The 16652-nt window shown below is 38.1% G+C and overlaps 1 protein-coding gene across 1 annotated transcript in view; it reads left to right on the forward strand.

The window, feature by feature from the left end:
- HELLS (helicase, lymphoid specific) overlaps positions 1–16420 on the forward strand; it is a 42575-nt gene extending 26155 nt beyond the window's left edge. The window contains exons 16-22 of the mRNA XM_032231475.1: positions 1164–1247; positions 1620–1739; positions 3959–4075; positions 6788–6947; positions 10168–10264; positions 10619–10695; positions 15893–16420. Coding sequence (XP_032087366.1) covers positions 1164–1247; positions 1620–1739; positions 3959–4075; positions 6788–6947; positions 10168–10264; positions 10619–10695; positions 15893–15975 — 738 coding nt within the window. The 3' untranslated portion in view covers positions 15976–16420. The remainder of the gene's footprint in view (positions 1–1163; positions 1248–1619; positions 1740–3958; positions 4076–6787; positions 6948–10167; positions 10265–10618; positions 10696–15892) is intronic.
- Positions 16421–16652: the final 232 nt, after the last annotated feature.

Consider the following 16652-nt stretch of genomic DNA (forward strand, 5'->3'; position numbering starts at 1 on the left):
GATTTTTGGATAGTGGTTTTGAGTAATGAAGGAAAAGGTTTGGGATTGATTGAAAGAATATGATGAAGTAAATTGCCTTGAATTGTAAAATATTTTGCATGAGTATGTGTTGTTGGATGCAACAAGAGAAATTATGCTGAAAAAAAAGATATGTTAGAATTGAATACTTAGTGAATGGTTCACATGCAGCATGGAACAGTCAAGGATACCTCCTGTCTACACTTTTACTTCCATAATTATACTGATAAAAAAAATATAATCTTGCCTTCAAGGTCATCCAATTTTCTTAATTCCAAGTGAAGGATTTTCCTATACTTAAGAAAGTTTTCATTTATAAAAGCAATCCCATTCATCAGTAAATAGGCAATTATAAATATTTATAAATATTCAGGACATTTTATATTTGTAGACCACATCAATTCTGTTAACAGCTATTATTTCAGTTATCAGGTATTCTGTTTATTAACCAAAAAGATATACTTGCCAGAATTAGAATCTCTGGAATCTGTTTATTTGTGTCAGAAACATCACAATTAAAATGAGGCATATTGTATGACATAAAATTTAAAATATAAAATACAAGATTAAAATAGCAATAGCACTTAGACTTATATACCGCTTCATAGTGCTTTACAGCCCTCTAAGCGGACTTACAGAGTCAACCTGTTGCCCCCAACAATCGTCCTCATTTTACCCTCAGAAAGATGGAAGGCTAAGATAACCTTGAGCCTGGTGGGATTTGAACTGCCAAATTGCAGGCAGCCGGCAATCGGCAGAACTAGCCTGTAGTACTGCACTCTAACCCAATACCCAGCTGTGATTGCTCCCACGCCATCCTTCGAGACATGCAGTTCAGGTAAGACCAACTGGCATTTCCCAGCTTTTGCCAGACCCAGGTCCCAGCTCCTCTGTTGGTTCCATCCAGCTTTGTAGATTTCCATAGATCCACTCTGCTTTTAAATTCTGCAAAACTTTCATCAAGCTAAGGAAACTTTTCCTGGAATCTTAGATTGTCTTTTTTGCTATTTTCTGATGATAAAGGAAATGAGACCATATTTACAAATATTCCTTTCAAAAGGCCAGGAAAAGCAGCATGTTAAAAGCACTATGTATATTATATTCATAATGTAGCTTTTTGTTGTTGTTTCCCCTCTCATATGAAGGTGGATGAGGATCTAGTGAAGAATTCTGGAAAAACATTACTCTTGGATCGCATGTTACCAGAACTAAAAAAGAGAGGACACAAGGTATTACTTTTGAATTGATGTTCTTTGGAGCATCATTCCCTCGGAGATTAGAATGACCCCCACTCTAATATTCTTCCGTAAGGCACTGAAGACTTGGTTCTGCCTGCGGGCCTGGGGAACCCAGAGCAGGACAGAGCCTGTTAAATGGCTCGTGTGATCAGCTGTCGCTGAGGTGGGGGATGTTTTTATTACATTAATTTATTTGATTTTTTTATTATTTTTACTGTTTTTAGATGTGGTTTTTTATATTCTGTAAGCCGCCTTGAGTCACCATGGGCAAATAGGTGGCAATATAAATTTAATGATAAATAAATTACTTTTGAATTCATGCCTCTTGAGATAAATTAACTAAGGAATATTTCCTCAATTTAGGTGGTGCTGTTTTCACAAATGACCCAAATGTTGGATATTTTAATGGACTACTGCTATCTGAGAGATTACCAGTTTAGTCGACTGGATGGAAGCATGTCTTATATAGACAGAGAAGAAAATGTAGGTGACTTTTTCTCAGAAACATTCACCCGATTTGCTTAATTTTTCTAAGATCTATTAAGAAAACAAGCTGTGGGAGTAAGCCACTTGGCTTCAACTTAACCTCTGCAAAAAATTATTGGGAAGACTGCAGTCCTGTTGCTCTATTTTGAAGAGATGTTCTTGACATGATAATGTTGTATATTATCAGGGTAGATTTTATTTAAATCACGATTTACTGTATTTTTCTGAGTTTAAGACGCACCAAGGTTTTGAAGAGGCAATTTTTTAAAAAATGTAGGTAGGTAGATAGAGGGATAGAGTGAGAGAGAAAGAGAGAAATACAGTAGGGAGGGAGGGAGAGAATGTGTAGGTAGGTAAATAGGTAGAGGGATAGAGAGAGAAATAGAAAGAGATAGAAATACAGTAGATAGGTAGGGGGAGAGGGAGAGAGAGTACGTAGGTTGGTAGATAGAGGGAGAGAGAGAGAAATAGAGAGGGAGAGAAATACAGTAGATAGGAAGAGAGAGGGTAGGTAGGTAGGTAGAGGGAGGGAGAGAGAAATACAGTATGTAGGGAGAGAGAAAGTAGGTAGGTAGGTAGATGTTTCCAGGTCTATTTATCCATGTGCTGGAGAAGGAAATCACTGACAATCTGCAGCACCTAAGACTTTGTTTCTGCTGGCACAGCACTTGATCAATCTAATTCTCATCAATCAGTTAAAGAGCTTTCCAAAAGGAGAAGAAAAAGTTTTTGCACTCTGCAAACATCCCAAAAATGGCCTGTTTTTCATGAAAACGGGCCATTTTTTTTTTAAAGGAATGAATAGCCTTGCAGAGTGTCCGGGGTGGGTAGGGGGGCAAAAACGAGCAAAAAACAGCTCGTCTTTCGCAAAAATGGACCCGTTTTTTGTCAAAAAAAATTGCATGCCTATAAGCCTTATGGAGGCTTATAGAGTGCTGCTGTTTTTTGCCCATTTCTGCCCTCCCCAGCCCCCAGGAGCTCTCTAAAAGATGCACCCAGATTTTCAGCCTCTTTTGAGGAAAAAAGGTGCGTCTTATACTCCGAAAAATATGGTAAATCATGGTTTAAATCTCTAGTAAAAAGGCTTGATTTAAATCAACTTGATTTAAATCCTAATGTTTAAAGAGCAGCTGTCGTCTGTCCTGCAGCAGCTCCTCCTCTGACCCACTGTTGACTCATCAACAGTCCCATTCACTTTAATGGGAAGGCTGGTGACACAGCAAGGTGATGGATGTGGCAGGCAGCAGGTGAGTGGATGCCCGCTAACAGGCGCTGCCATGATGGATCTGAAATGACAGGTGCTCTTAACTGTAAGGGCTCATTCTTGTTGGTAGTTAGAATCTTTAATCTTATTATTTGCAAACAAAATGAAGATTTCCTATTTAGCTTGCAGAGCTTGGATTCATTGAATGAGTCTACCAAAAATGTAAATATTGCAGAATATTACAGCCCCATGCTATATAAATAGCGCCATTTCCATGATGAATAAATCAAATTATTAATGTATCTTAAATAGAAAACTATCTTTAGATAGATTTTTACTCCAAAAGTATTTTATTAAAATAAATTTGATTTTCAAAAATCTGATTTAAATAAAAAAATCTGGATTATCTACTTTTATCCACCCTGTCTATTACTATAGAATTGCTGGAAATTAGTGTGGATTATGGTGTGGAAATTAGTGTGGATTAATGGGTTGTCTTGAAACATACTTTTTTGATGAAAAATACATTGAAAAGTATTTAGATCAGTGTTTTTCAACCTAGGCAATTTTAAACTGCGGAGCTCAGCTCCCAGAATTCCTCAGCCATGCTTAGTTCAAAATTTAGGTTATCATGAATAATTGCAGGTGTAAGAGCATAATTTCAAATTAGTTTTGGATTGCATCCCTTTTTTATTTGATAAATTTTCATTCATTTGTTTCGATTTTTAAAATATATCCTCTGATGGTTCTTTTTTTGTTTTTTTTGTTTTCAAACAATTTATTGGGAATTTTTTAAAACTACTAAATTTTCCACTGTTTTTAACATGTTCTTAATCTTCTCAACCTCCAAAACATTGTGAAATCTAGGTGCATGTCAAAATACAGTTCTTCCTATAATTTTTTGTAGTTGAAGCAAAAAGATGACTAGAGATTTTTTTTCAGTTTATTACCTTTAAGGACACAAGCATGCTGATTTTCCTATTTTATGTTACTTGACAATGTTCTTTTATAGATGAGGAATTTTAATGCAGACCCTGAAGTTTTTATATTTCTGGTGAGCACAAGGGCTGGAGGTCTCGGCATTAATCTGACTGCAGCAGATACAGTCATCATTTATGACAGTGACTGGGTAAGTACTGTGTATTCTGACAGAAATCCTGATCCCAACAGAGTATATATTCAACTCCATCCATAGAGTACAGTTTTAGAATCCACTTGGAATTTAAGCCCTGCCTATGAAATCTGGTACAGTCTTGGAATAAATGTGAATTAAATTAGTGAGAGCCAGTTTGGTGTAGTAGTTAATGCACCAGCTAGAGTTTGGGAATCCTGCCTTAGGCACAAAGCCAGCTGGGTAACCTAGTAAGCTGGCAAGTCACTCTTGAAAAAAGGCATTGACAATCCAGGTCAGAAAACCTAGCCAAGAAAATTTCAGGGACCAGTCCAGGCAGTTACCAGGAGTCAACATTGACTTGCAAACACGCACACACACACAAATAGAAAAATATAGCTATATAGTTATTATTAAATGTAAGTAGAGGTAGTCCTCAGCTTACTACAGTTCATTTAGTGGCTTCGAAGTTACAACAGCACAGAAAAAGTGACTTATCAAATTTTTTCACATGATCATTTCAGCATCCTTATGGTCCCATGTTCAAAATTGAGATGCTTGGCAACTGACCCTCATTTATGATAGTTGCAATGTTCTGGGGTCATGTATAATCACTTTTTGCGACCTTCTGACAAGCAAAGTCAATGGGGAAGCCATTGACTTAATAACCATGTTATGAACTTAATAACTGCAGTGATTCACTTAACATCTTTTGTAAGAAAAGTTATAAAATGGGGCAAAACTCAGTTAACTCTTTCACTTAGCAACAGAATTTAGGGGTTCAGTTGTGGTCGTAAGTCAAGGACTACCAGTAGTGATATGCTATTTAGAGTTCGGTAGCTTTTTCCTTAAGCATGCCAAATTCTATCAACAATAGATGCAATGTAATGTTTCTAACAAGACTTGGTCTCTCAAATTCAAAATTTAACTGGAGAATATTACATTTTTTCTTATTCTCTTAATTAAAGGTCTCAGTTTAGTACACTTCAAAAACAGACAAAATAATTAGGAATAACAAAATTAACACAATTCAGTTCTTCTGTTGCCACTTAGTATGGGAGAATCTATAGCTATAGGTACAGTGTCAAAAATTCAGTTCATGGCATTATCATAGTTGTAAAATTTCATATGGAAGTTTGTTCTATCCCTTCCCTAACGGTACTCGTGTTCCACTTTCTGCAATTTAACAGCCAACAGAATCCATGCTTGGTGCCAAAGGAGAAGATTTAAATACCGAAAATGCCAGATTCCTTTCTGTAATTTCTCCAAGAATGTTTTTAAGCACATGTAAGAACAGGAAAAACTTGTGCTTGTCACAATAACAATAATTAAGCATGAATAATGTTGAGCTAGGAGGCCCCAAAGCACCTTTAACATCTCTAACCAAACATAGGAGGTCCTTGGAATTAAATAAAAATGTAGATATGTAAATACTTTTAAACTCTCTTGTGATCTCTTTTAGCTTAGAATGGAAGGTTTCTTTTTTTAATTTTTTTTAATTTTTCCCTTTCAAATTCATTCATAGATACACATTCTTACAGTTGTTATTTAATATTTGTCTATTAATCATAGTCTCTATACTCACTTTTACACACACAAACACACACCACTTTGGGTCACTTTCTTGCCACCCCATGCCTCCATCTCATTTTGCAACAACCTTCTTTCTTCTTCCCCTCTCTTTCTCCTCTCCTCCTCCCTTCTCCTCTTTCTTACCCTCTCTTCTACTCTTAATTCCCCACCATTCCTTTCTCTGCTTTACCCTTTCTTCTTTTCCCTCCTCATCCCCCCTCCTTTCCATTGTTGCCCTTGCTCATTTACCTTCTTTGATGGATTCTTGGGGTAGCGTTTCAGCAATCCCTACTTTATCTTTTGATATAAATAATTTTCTCTGTTTACATTTTATTTCTAATATTAGCTCCATTTATGTCATTGTTCCGCTTGTATATTTACATTTTAATATTTTCTTATTTTCCCTCCTCTTAATTTGATAATGTGTTATCTGAGATGTCTATTTCATGTTTTCTTCCTTTCTCTTTCTATTTATATCTTTTTTCAAGCCAATCGTAAAATCACCCCCACGTCCTGTAGTACACTGATTCCTTTTTGTCCTTTATTCTCAATGTCAACCTGTCCATTTCTGCAGTCTAATATCTTTATTACCTCCTATTCTGATGGGATTTTATCTGCTTTCAAATTTTGTGCAAATACAATGCTAGGTGCTGTTAGTATCTGTACAATCAAATATGAATCTTCTTTACTATATTTCTCTGGTAGAATACCCAATAAAAATACCTCTGGAAGATTTCTTGGGGCCACCTAGCACTTAAAAATACTAAATCTTTCTTGACATGCTTTAAAGATCAAGAAGCGTATAAAATGGTATTCAGAAATCTTAATAAAGGCTATATAAGGATTCAGATTCAATGGCTGACATGTGATTTGAAGCATGTGGAGGCATGCATTTAGCGCCTATTAGAAATGCTTTAAAGTAGCTGCATTTTCTTCTTAACAAGCACGGCTGCCCTTCCCTTGATGTGTGGTATGTGTTATTATTACACTGTTGAAGATATAAGTCTAAAATTTGTTGTTCCCATCTCTCCTTTCCCCAAATGGTTAACAAGTCAGAAGTTTTTCTTCCTAAGAAGAATTTTTTACATTAGAGATGAAAAGATAAATCTGATGTTCATGTGCCATTCAATATGAAATTCATATATTTTCTCTTCATAGAACCCTCAGTCTGACCTTCAAGCACAAGACCGATGTCACAGAATTGGCCAGACAAAGCCGGTGGTTGTATATCGTTTTGTAACCGCAAATACAATTGACCAGAAGATTGTGGAGAGGGCTGCTGCCAAAAGGAAATTAGAGAAACTCATTATCCACAAAAGTTAGTAATTACTACAATTCTTTGAAATCATGTTCACAATTTTTGTTGGACCACTAGCTTTGAGATTTTGCTTGTTGACATTATTATGCTTTTAATAGTCTATTTAAAAGCTATTTGTTTCTTTATTGGCACAGCCAACAGGACAAACTACAAGGACAATATGTCAAAAAGAACACAAAACATAAAATATAAATCATTGCTGAAAGCCCTTACTAACATTTTTCAAACAAATAGGACCCTGGGTTCTAATTCTAGTCCTATGGAGAATTTTTTACAGCTTGGGAACAAACTAGGAGAAGATCTTCTCCAGTATCCTTGATAAGGGCTTTCTATATCCCAGGAGCTCAGACAGCTACAGAGAGGCATTTCCTGCGTATTTTAAAGAGCCTCTGTGGCGAAGTGGTTAGAGTGCAGTACTGCAGGCTACTTCTGCTGCCTGCGATTTGGTAGTTCAAATCCCACCAAGCTCAAGGTTGACTCATCCTTCTGAGGTTGGTCCAATGAGGACCCAAATTATTGGAGGCAATATGTGGACTCTGTAAACTGCTTAGAAAGAGCTGTAAAGCTGCATATGTCTAAGTGCTATTGCTATTAATGACCATATGCTCATAATGAGACATTTTTAGGCAGCTAGACTGTGTCATCTCAAGCTTTAAAAATCAAAAGCAACAGTTTATATTGTTTCTGTAGAATGAATGGCATCATGGCTAAACTGGCTAAACTGTTAATATAGTTAATTAATTCAATATTACGTTGCTACATTTTGAACCAATTGAAGCCAGAATGTATTCTTCAAAGGGTAGCCTAAGAACTAGTAGTTTATAAGTATATTCATGATGTAATCAAAGCATGGATGATTTTTACTGGAGTTGTCAGGTTTAGACTAGTTTGCAGCTCAGATGCTAAATGTAGTTGCGTAAAAACTCAAAAAATTCAGTACCTCTGAATTCTGCTAATTGCAGCAAAGACCAAGGAACTAGAGAGTAGTCTGGTTCCTTCAAACTTCTCTGGATAAGGAAAGGGCAGGAAATTGTTGGTGTGTGTTCTGGATGGCTGCTCTTCACAAGGAGATTGCAGGACAGTGATTTTCTACAGGTTTGAAATCCAAGAAACGATGGGATAAGCTATTTTGCTCACTAGAACATAGAATTTTAAAAGACATTCAATTCATAATTTCAAAAGTGCACACTAGAGGAGACTAACATTTATAGGTGGAGGAAAGATTTATAAAATTTTAAAATGTTCTAATGATGAAAATATATAAGAAGACTTGAAAAACAGAATCAGAAAAAAGTAGCTACAGTATCAACAATGTCATATCAACAATGTCAATAATGATGCTAGCTTCTATGGATATGTTATGTCCAAAAGATATGTTACAAAAGATAAACCAAAAGAGAGTGACCCATATAATTTTTTCCTGCTGGGTTTACCAAGACACTTAACTAAAATTTTAAAGAATTAAGTGCAATGGGACAAAGAAGAAATTAAAATAAATCAAATCCTCAAATCTGATTTAGATTGAACTAAAAATTAAGACTGTTAGAAGTAAAAGGAAGGAATATCAAGTTGATTTATTTGACCAAGGTTAAAACAAGATACATTGTTACTTCTGGCAACCCTTTCAGACATTCTACTGACACCATGACTGAAACCTTAGAGGGGTTACAGAAAAGTGGATATTAACAGTCTGAATGTGCAGGAGGCTAATTTCCATTTTTGGCATCCATGTTTATGATTACAAAAAACTAATTTTTCTTGGCTTGGGAGATCCAGGAACAATATCAAATAATCTGATATACATATATAATATCAAGGAGCTCCTTTTGGAAAATTTTTGTGTTTGTATTAATTTCCTATAACTATACTTCTATCATCCTTCTATTTTAGAATTTAAAAAATGATTGTCAGTTTATACCGTATATTTAATTTTAAAAATAACTGCTGTTCAATAAAGGTGAATAATAAAATTCAATTCAATGGTGAAAAGAGTAAGGTTCTACATTTAGGCAAGAAAAATAAAATGCACAGGTACAGTATAGGTGGTATCTTGCTCAATAGTAGTAACTGTGAGAGGGATCTTGGAGCCCCAGTGGACAACCATTTAAATATGAGCCAACAGTGTGCAGCAGCTACCAAAAAAGCCAACACAATTCTAGGCTGCATAAACAGGGATAGAATCAATATCACGTGAAGTGTTAATACCACTTTATAATGCCTTGGTAAGGCCACACTTGGAATACTGCATTCAGTTTTGGTTGCCACGATGTAAAAAAGATGTGGAGACTTTAGAAAGAGTGCAGAGAAGAACAACAAAGATGGTTAGGGTTAAGGTTAGGGTGGAGACTAAAACATATGAAGAACGGTTGCTGGAACTGGCTATGTCCAGTTTAATGAAAAGAAGGACTTAGGAGAGACATGATAGCAGTGTTCCAATATCTCAGGGGTTGCCACAAAAAGAGGGAGTCAAACTATTCTCCAAGAGACCTGAGGGTAGAACAAGAAGCAATGGGTGGAAACTAATCAAGGAGAGAAGCAACTTAGAACTGAGGAGAAATTTCCTGACAGTTAGAACAATTAATCAGTGGAACAGCTTGCCTCCAGAAGTTGTGAATGCCCCAACAGTGGAAGTCTTTAAGAAGATGGATAGCCATTTGTCTGAAAGGGTATAGTGTTTCCTGCCTAGACAAGGGGTTGGACTAGAAGACCTCCAAGGTCCCTTCATGGTATTGGACCTGGGTACTTGAGAGACCGCCTGCTGCCAATTACCTCCAATAGACCGATCAGATCCCACAGATTAGGCCTCCCCCGAATTCCATCTGCCGGCCAATGCTGACTGGCGACTACCTGGAGGAGAGCCTTCTCTGTGGCTGCTCCGACCCTCTGGAACGAGCTCCCCGTGGAGATTCGAACCCTCACCACCCTCCAGGCCTTCCGCAAAGCCCTTAAAACCTGGCTGTTCCGACAGGCCTGGGGCTAAAGAGTTTTTGCCCCCCTTCTCGAATGGTATAGTTGTTGTGTGTTTTTAAATTTTGTATTGTTATGTCTCGTCTTTTTTATCCCCCTGTCTGTACCCCCTTCCCTGATTGAATTGTGAGCCGCCCTGAGTCCCCTTCGGGGAAAAGGGCGGCATATAAATGTAATAAATCCAATCCAACTCTGCTATTGTATTGTATTGTATTGTATTATTGTAAGATATTTTTTCTTGTTTCCCTTTAAGATCAGTTCAAAGGCGGTAAATTTGGAATAAACCAGTCAAAGAGCTGCTTAGATCCCAAAGAGTTAATAGAATTGATGCAATCCAGGGATTATGACAGGTATGATCTGCTTGCTTCCTGGTTTATTTAATTTTTTCTGTTTTTTTAGTTCATACATAGCGCTTAGTCCTGTTATCCCACAACATCCACCCTGTAAGGTGAGGTGGGCTGGGTTGAGTTAAAGCAGAGTAACCAGCCCGACCAGAAAGTTTCCATGGCTGAGGATAGACCAGAACCTGAATTTTTCCATTTCTGGTCCAAGCCCTTATCATTACATCACACTGGCTCCCCATACGGAACAAATGAGTACACGAAGGAAGCGTTTTCACAACGAAAGCTAAAGTCATTGCCAAGAAGTTAAGCCCTTAAATACAAGGGAACTTAATAAAAATATTTCCTCCTTTCTTTTTCTAGAGAGATTAAAGGTTCAAGAGAAAAAGTAATAACTGACAAAGATTTAGAGCTACTGCTGGACAGAAGTGACCTTATCAGTAAGTATTGGATATATTAGTATGCCTTCTGTTTTATTGCTTTCTTTTAAGAAATTCATTTTAAATATCAACTTATATGGGACTGGAGGCTAAAACATATGAAGAACGGTTGCAGGAATTGGGTATGTCTAGTTTAGTGAAAAGAAGGACCAGGGGAGACATGATAACAGTGTTCCAAATCTCAGGGGCTGCCACAAAGAAGAGGGAGTCAAGCTATTCTCCAAAGCACCTGACAGTAGGACAAGAAGCAATGGGTGGAAACTAATCAAGGAGAGAAGCAACTTAGAATAAAGAGAAATTTCCTGACAGTTAGAACAATTAATCAGTGGAACAATTTGCCTCCAGAAGTTGTGAATGCTCCAATACTGGGAGTTTTTAAGAAGATGTTGTATATCCATTTATCTGAAGTGGTGTAGGGTTTTCAGTATAAGCAGGGGGTTGGACTAGAAAACCTCCAGGATCCCTTCCAACTCTGTTATTCTATTCTATTCTATGTAGTACTGATGTGGTGAGCACCAGTATGCTTATGAATATCCTCTTGCTCTCTCCAGGTTATTATTTCACATTTAGCTCTCTGACATATATCGCAGCAACTACATGTAAACACAGTACAGACTTCCTTCCAGAGTGTGTCCTGCTCACACCATATTGAAAGGTCCCCCTCCCCATTATGCAAGGAACAAGAAGAAAGTCAAGGAAACAATAGGACCCCTAATGGAAGCAGATAGCAAGAAGGTGCCCGGTAGCAGGGAGAAAGCAAAACTGTTTAATCCCTTTTTGCATCTTTTTATACAAAATGAAAAAAAAAATGCCCAACTTAACAAGAGCAGCCTTGAAGGAAATAGAACAGGTATACAAATCAAGACAGACAAGGAAATAGTAAGCAGAATACCTATCCACCCTGAACGAGTACAAATCACCTGGAACAGATGGTTTGGGTCCCAGGGTATTGAAGGAGGTGGAAGATGTAATCTTGGAGCCACTGGTTATAATCTTTCAAAGCTCCTATGGGCAGGAGAGCTACCAGAAGACTGGAAAAGAGCTGATGTGGTTTCAGTGTATAAAAACGGGGAAATGGATCCATTGAAGTTATAGGCCCATGATGGCGAACCTTTGGCACGTGTGCCACAAGTGGCACGCAGCGCCCTCTCAGGGTACATGGGCCATCGCCCTAGTTCAGCTCAACTGTGCATGTGCACATGCCTCTTGCCAGCCAGCTGGTCATCAGGTCTGCCGCACATGTGTGAAGGGTGGGGGACCGCATGCCGTGCGGGGTGTGTGTGTCGCACATTGCATTTTGGGGGTTCGGGCGCACGCACACACATTTTGGGCACTCAGTCCGGAAAAGATTACCCATCACTTATAGGCCAATTAGCTTAGTTTAGTTTAATTTACTTTATTGTCATTGCACATGGTACAACAAAATTAAATGCCGTCTTCAGTGTACATTAAAATTATAAAAATAAAAACACAAGCATGCATCCTTTACATTCCATGTAATGTAAGCTTGACCTCAATACCTGGGGAAATCCTGTAAAAGATAAGATTTGTGAGCCCCTAGAAATGAACAAGGTTATTAGAAGTCAGAATGTTTGTTAAAAACAAACTATGCCAAACACGCCTTATATCCTTCTTTGATAAAGTGACTAAATTAGTGGACCAGAGAAACTCTGTGGTAATAGGATACTTGGACTCAAGTTAGACCTTTGACAAGTAGACCACAGATACTTCTTGGTAAAGATGGACACTACCATCACAAATAGATGTAAATTGGCTGACCAACCACAATCAGTGCGTAGTCCTGAATGGAACTACATTTACATGGAGGGAATCATGTAATAGATTCTGTTTTGGGCCGAGAACCATAGCAGAGTTGGAAGGGACCTTGTAGGTCTTCTAGTCCAACCCCCTGCCTTGGGCCTATCTCCACCAAGTATTGCTCTCCCTGTATGTATTAAGCAACCATTGTCTAATATTTTTTTAATTATTAATTTTTTTAAAATCTGCCCATCCTAAAGATCCGGTAATAGAATTTGTGAAGTCTAAAGGAGTCATTTTCCATAAAGCTGGTATTTGGGTTGATTAAAAGAGGCATAGTTTTATATTACATTAATTTTACACAGCTTCAGCTCCATTCCCTATGAATAAACTTTAAATTGTGGACACTGTAACACAAACCCTCTTTGTGGGAAAAGCCCTTCAAGTATCTTGAATACCTGTATCAGGTCTCCCTTCATTCTCCTTTACGCAGACCACACCCAGTTTTTTTAACTATTCATAGTTCTAATCTTCCAGTCCTTCATAATTTTGTTACTCTCCTGTGCACTCTTTCCAGTTCCTCGGCATTCTTCTTATACTCTGGCAATCAACCAAAGCTGGTTGGGCTGCCCAGTGCAATATAGAGTAGTTATCATCACACTGTTTATATCACCACTGAGCCATGGACTGTGGCATGAAGTACTGCAGCTACTTTTGCTGGCTGCCAGCAGTTTGATTCTCACTGGTTCAAGGTTAACTCAGCCTTCCAGCCTTCTGAGGTCTATAAAACGAGGACCCAGATTGTTGGGGGCCATATGGTGACTCTGTAAACCGCTTAGAGGGGGCTGTAAAGCACTGCAAAGCGGTATATAAGTCTTACTGCTATTGCTATATAGAAGCTGTGGTGGTGGTTAGAATGTAGCATTGTAGACTAACTCTGTACACATCCAGAAATTTGAACTTGACCGGCTATGAGGACCCAGATTTTTGAGGGCAATATGCTGACACTGTAAACCACTCAAGTGTGCTTTTAAAGCAGGGCTCTCCCAACCTCCGATCTGCCTTTTAAGATGTTAGCAATTGCCCAGACTTGTGTCCTCTATCCCCTCATCAAAATCATTTGTAAAAAATGTTGAAGAGCGCTGGACTCGGGACAAAACCCTGAAGTACCCTGTTGCGCTCCTCTCTCCATGTAGAAATTGATCCCCGAAGGCGCATGCATAGAGCACATGTATAACCAAATATGAATCAATCTACTATATTTTGCAGAGTATAAGACATATTTTTGCAGGGGCCCCCCTCAAAGGAGGTTGAAAATTTGTGTGCATCTTATTCACTGAATGTAGTCCTGCCCACCCGCTGGCCTCTGCCTCCCAGCAATTTGCCTCCTTACAGCAAACAGCGAGCAGTCTGTTTCAGCTTCAGCACAGCCTGATTAGCACAAGCAGCTGGTTGTTGGTTGTCTTCCCAGCCATCAGTTAATTCAGGCAGCAGCGATTGCCTATTGCCGCCTCCGCATGCCCCATTTTTGGCTTCCGCATCCCATTTTTTTGCCTCTGTGCGCCCCATTTTTGATCCATTCCAATCCCCACCATCCGGAACGGGTGGAAAATGGGGCACACAGAGGCTGAAAATGGGATGCGGAGACCCAAAGTGGAGTGTGGGGCGGCGGCAATAGGCTATGGCAATCCCTGCAGCCTGAAACAGCTGATGGTCAGGAGGCCCAACAATCAGCTGCTTTTGCTAATCAGGCTGTACTGAAACTGAAACTTGCTGTTTGCTGCAAGGAGGCAAATAGCTGGGAGGCAGAGGCAAAAAAAAAATTCTTGTTTTCCACCCCAAAAGCTGATGCGCCTTACACTTCAGAGTGTCTTATACTCTGAAAAATACGGTATTTGGTAATAAGACCAAGGTTACTACCATTCCATTTTAACAAGGTGGTGACTGTAGCCAATTTTATCAAATGTCTTAGTTAATATTTAGGTCAATTGTGTCCATTGCTTTCTCTTGATATATTAATCACCTTGTAGTTAGAGTAAAATTTGTTTGGCAGAGTCTATTTCTAACAATCCCTCGCTGGGCTCTAGTAATTATATTGGTCTTTTTCTAAATCCTTGCAAACCCACTGTTTCATCCTCCCCAGCAAATATCAGGTTTTCTAAATAAAAATTTTCCACTCCAAGTCTCAATTCTCCACCTTACTGCATGCATCAAAATTGCCTTAAATGTGTAAGTACCACACAGGTGAGATACCTGGAGATTAGACTTCAGTTAAATTGCTGTTCATGTAATCCTTCCTGTGCTTGACTATTTCCTGAACGGCCACAAAACTAGTATATGTAGTTGAATGAAACATTCTGTTTTCTTCTGAAACTTTTCTTTTCTTGGATTTAACCATGGTTGGCCTACCGGGGTTAAAAAGCCCAATAAATTACGTGCCAGCAGGCGTTGCACATTGGTGGTTGTGACACATATTTTGAGCAACGGGGAGCCACAGCAGAGGTATGAAAGAGCCACATGCAGCTCTAGAGCCACGGGTCACTGACCCCTGTTCTAAGGGATATATTGCTGATGCTGTGGTCAGGCAAACCTTTCCTTCTGATTCTCTTTACCCGTACACCAGTCAATTACATTTCCATTTACACACTAAAATAGCCATATACAGCTTGATTACACTTAATGGACTAATCGGGGCACAGGAGTACCCTTTAAAGCAGGTGGTCTGCTTCAAAAATGAGATTTTGTACATCATGTATCAAATGACAGATGGAGTTTATACACTGCAGAAAGAAATTCTGTATAAACAAACCAATATATCTTAAATGGAAAGCTTACTATATCCACATAACCTGGCATAATGTTGATTTGGCTGCAGAGCATCAAAGTGCATGACCAGTTCTGGATGAATTTTCCATTCCAGACATACTTGCCACACATTCTTTGCTGTAAGGAAAGGAAATTCCTGCTTCCTCCGAGTGAGTGAGATAAAATTTGGGGGGGGGGGGGGCGCCAGCATTTGGAGACTCAGTTTCCTGGGGCTTATCATCCTCTGCATTGAATTGGACATCTCTAGGCATTAAATTGTTTCCAAATCTTCCTACATTATGTTCCAAAAATGTAAGCATCTTTAATAAGGGTCAAATCTTGAAATGGTAAAACATTGCATGTCATTTTAATAAATGGCTATGAGATGAGTTTTTCTTCAGATGACTTTTTCCCTATAGCAATAAATGTGCATTCAAATGTGAAAAGAAGCAGTTTTATCTCTATTCCTGAAAGTAATAGACCCAATTTCAAAAGATCTATTAAATAATGATCTCAAAATAATGAAGCTTAAATTCCACACGAAAAATGATGGAATTTTCAGACATTTAAGGAGGCCAATTTTGTTTAGATGTTTGTCTGTGGTCCTCTGAGCCGTGTGCTTCATTTCTTCCAGATCAGATGAAAACCTCTGAGAAACTGAAAGAAGAAATGGGCAAGTTTGTGATGCCAGAGAACACCAATGATCTTGGCATGTAAATTATACTTCAGAATTTGGACAGTTAAATAATATTTCTATCTCTTTGTAATCTGAACCTGGATACTCTTTAAAACAGTTACCTTATTGTTGGTATCTGTTTCAAAAAGCATTATTGTCAAAAACTCTGAAGAGGTAAGTTGCTAAGTTTTTGTATATGGAAAGCAAATTTTGGAGCTGCTTGTTGATACCGGAGAAATTTTTAGATTCTATTTTTGTCTTAAGTAGTTGATAACTGAGTAATCTGTACACTTTACTGCAGAATTTTTGCTGAAGAAATTTGACTTCTAATGTTTACCCTTCGCTTTTAGTATGTTTTATGAACAGAAGACGTTCAGAGGATTTGTTTACAACCCTTGATTACTTCAGTTTGTGTTGTCATTACAAATAAATGCTGTTTTACTTGAAATGTTTTGTTTAATTCCTGCTCCTGGCAAGTATTATTTACCTATTGTATAAGAGTTGCAATACATCATATTTATCTGACTCCTTTAGCTATTTTACTGTCATCAACTAATACTGTTTTTGTTTCTTTTTAATATTCTGTTTGGACATCTTTATTAAACTTTGTTGACAATAGTTTGACATTCAGGTCATCTAGAAGAAGAGTTTATTTTTGTATACATTTTGCCAGAGTTAAAAGAACCAGGAAATTAATTGAAAGGAGCAGAATATTCAA

This window comes from Thamnophis elegans, chromosome 15 (assembly GCF_009769535.1).
Source record: "Thamnophis elegans isolate rThaEle1 chromosome 15, rThaEle1.pri, whole genome shotgun sequence".
NCBI classification, from domain to species: Eukaryota; Metazoa; Chordata; class Lepidosauria; order Squamata; family Colubridae; genus Thamnophis; species Thamnophis elegans.